The sequence below is a fragment of the Trypanosoma theileri genome (assembly GCF_002087225.1).
Source record: "Trypanosoma theileri isolate Edinburgh chromosome Unknown TM35_Tth_124_V1, whole genome shotgun sequence".
NCBI lineage: Eukaryota > Euglenozoa > Kinetoplastea > Trypanosomatida > Trypanosomatidae > Trypanosoma > Trypanosoma theileri.
Genome location: NW_021639966.1, coordinates 5,468 through 5,863, shown reverse-complemented (window position 1 = coordinate 5,863; position 396 = coordinate 5,468). Strand labels below are relative to the sequence as shown.

The following is a 396-nucleotide window of genomic DNA, read 5'->3' as shown; positions in this document are numbered from 1 at the left end:
TTCCTTTCCTCCAGTGGCAATCGTTCATAACCGCACTTCTTATCATCTTCGACTGTTACCTTCGTATGTTCTGCTCTTCCATCATCTTCCCCAAAACGGTTTTCTCTTTTAACTTTTTCTTCGTGCTTTGTCTCATTTACCTTACTGCATAACAATGAATGTTCATCCAAGTTCTCCGTTAACGCCTCAATGCGGATCAGCTCCCATCCTTCATTCTCATTCTTCTTCTGTGTGGAGACGGCGTACGCCTGCACACCACTCTGTCCCTTGCGGGGCAACTCCCGCACAACACCAGTCGACCGCACGCCGCCGTCCTTCTGCGCAACACACACACTGGCGCAGCACAGAAACAACAGCAGGAGAAGCAGCGGCATCACGTACAGTGACTGGCGCACT

At 50.5% G+C, this 396-nt stretch overlaps 1 protein-coding gene across 1 annotated transcript; it reads right to left on the bottom strand.

The window, feature by feature from the left end:
- Positions 1 to 2: 2 nt before the first annotated feature.
- On the bottom strand, positions 3 to 374 carry TM35_001241010 (uncharacterized protein; the record flags this gene model as incomplete). The annotated part of the gene is made up of 1 exon (XM_029031816.1): positions 3 to 374. A coding segment is annotated over one exon (372 nt), but the record flags the coding sequence as incomplete, so codon positions are not given.
- Positions 375 to 396: the final 22 nt, after the last annotated feature.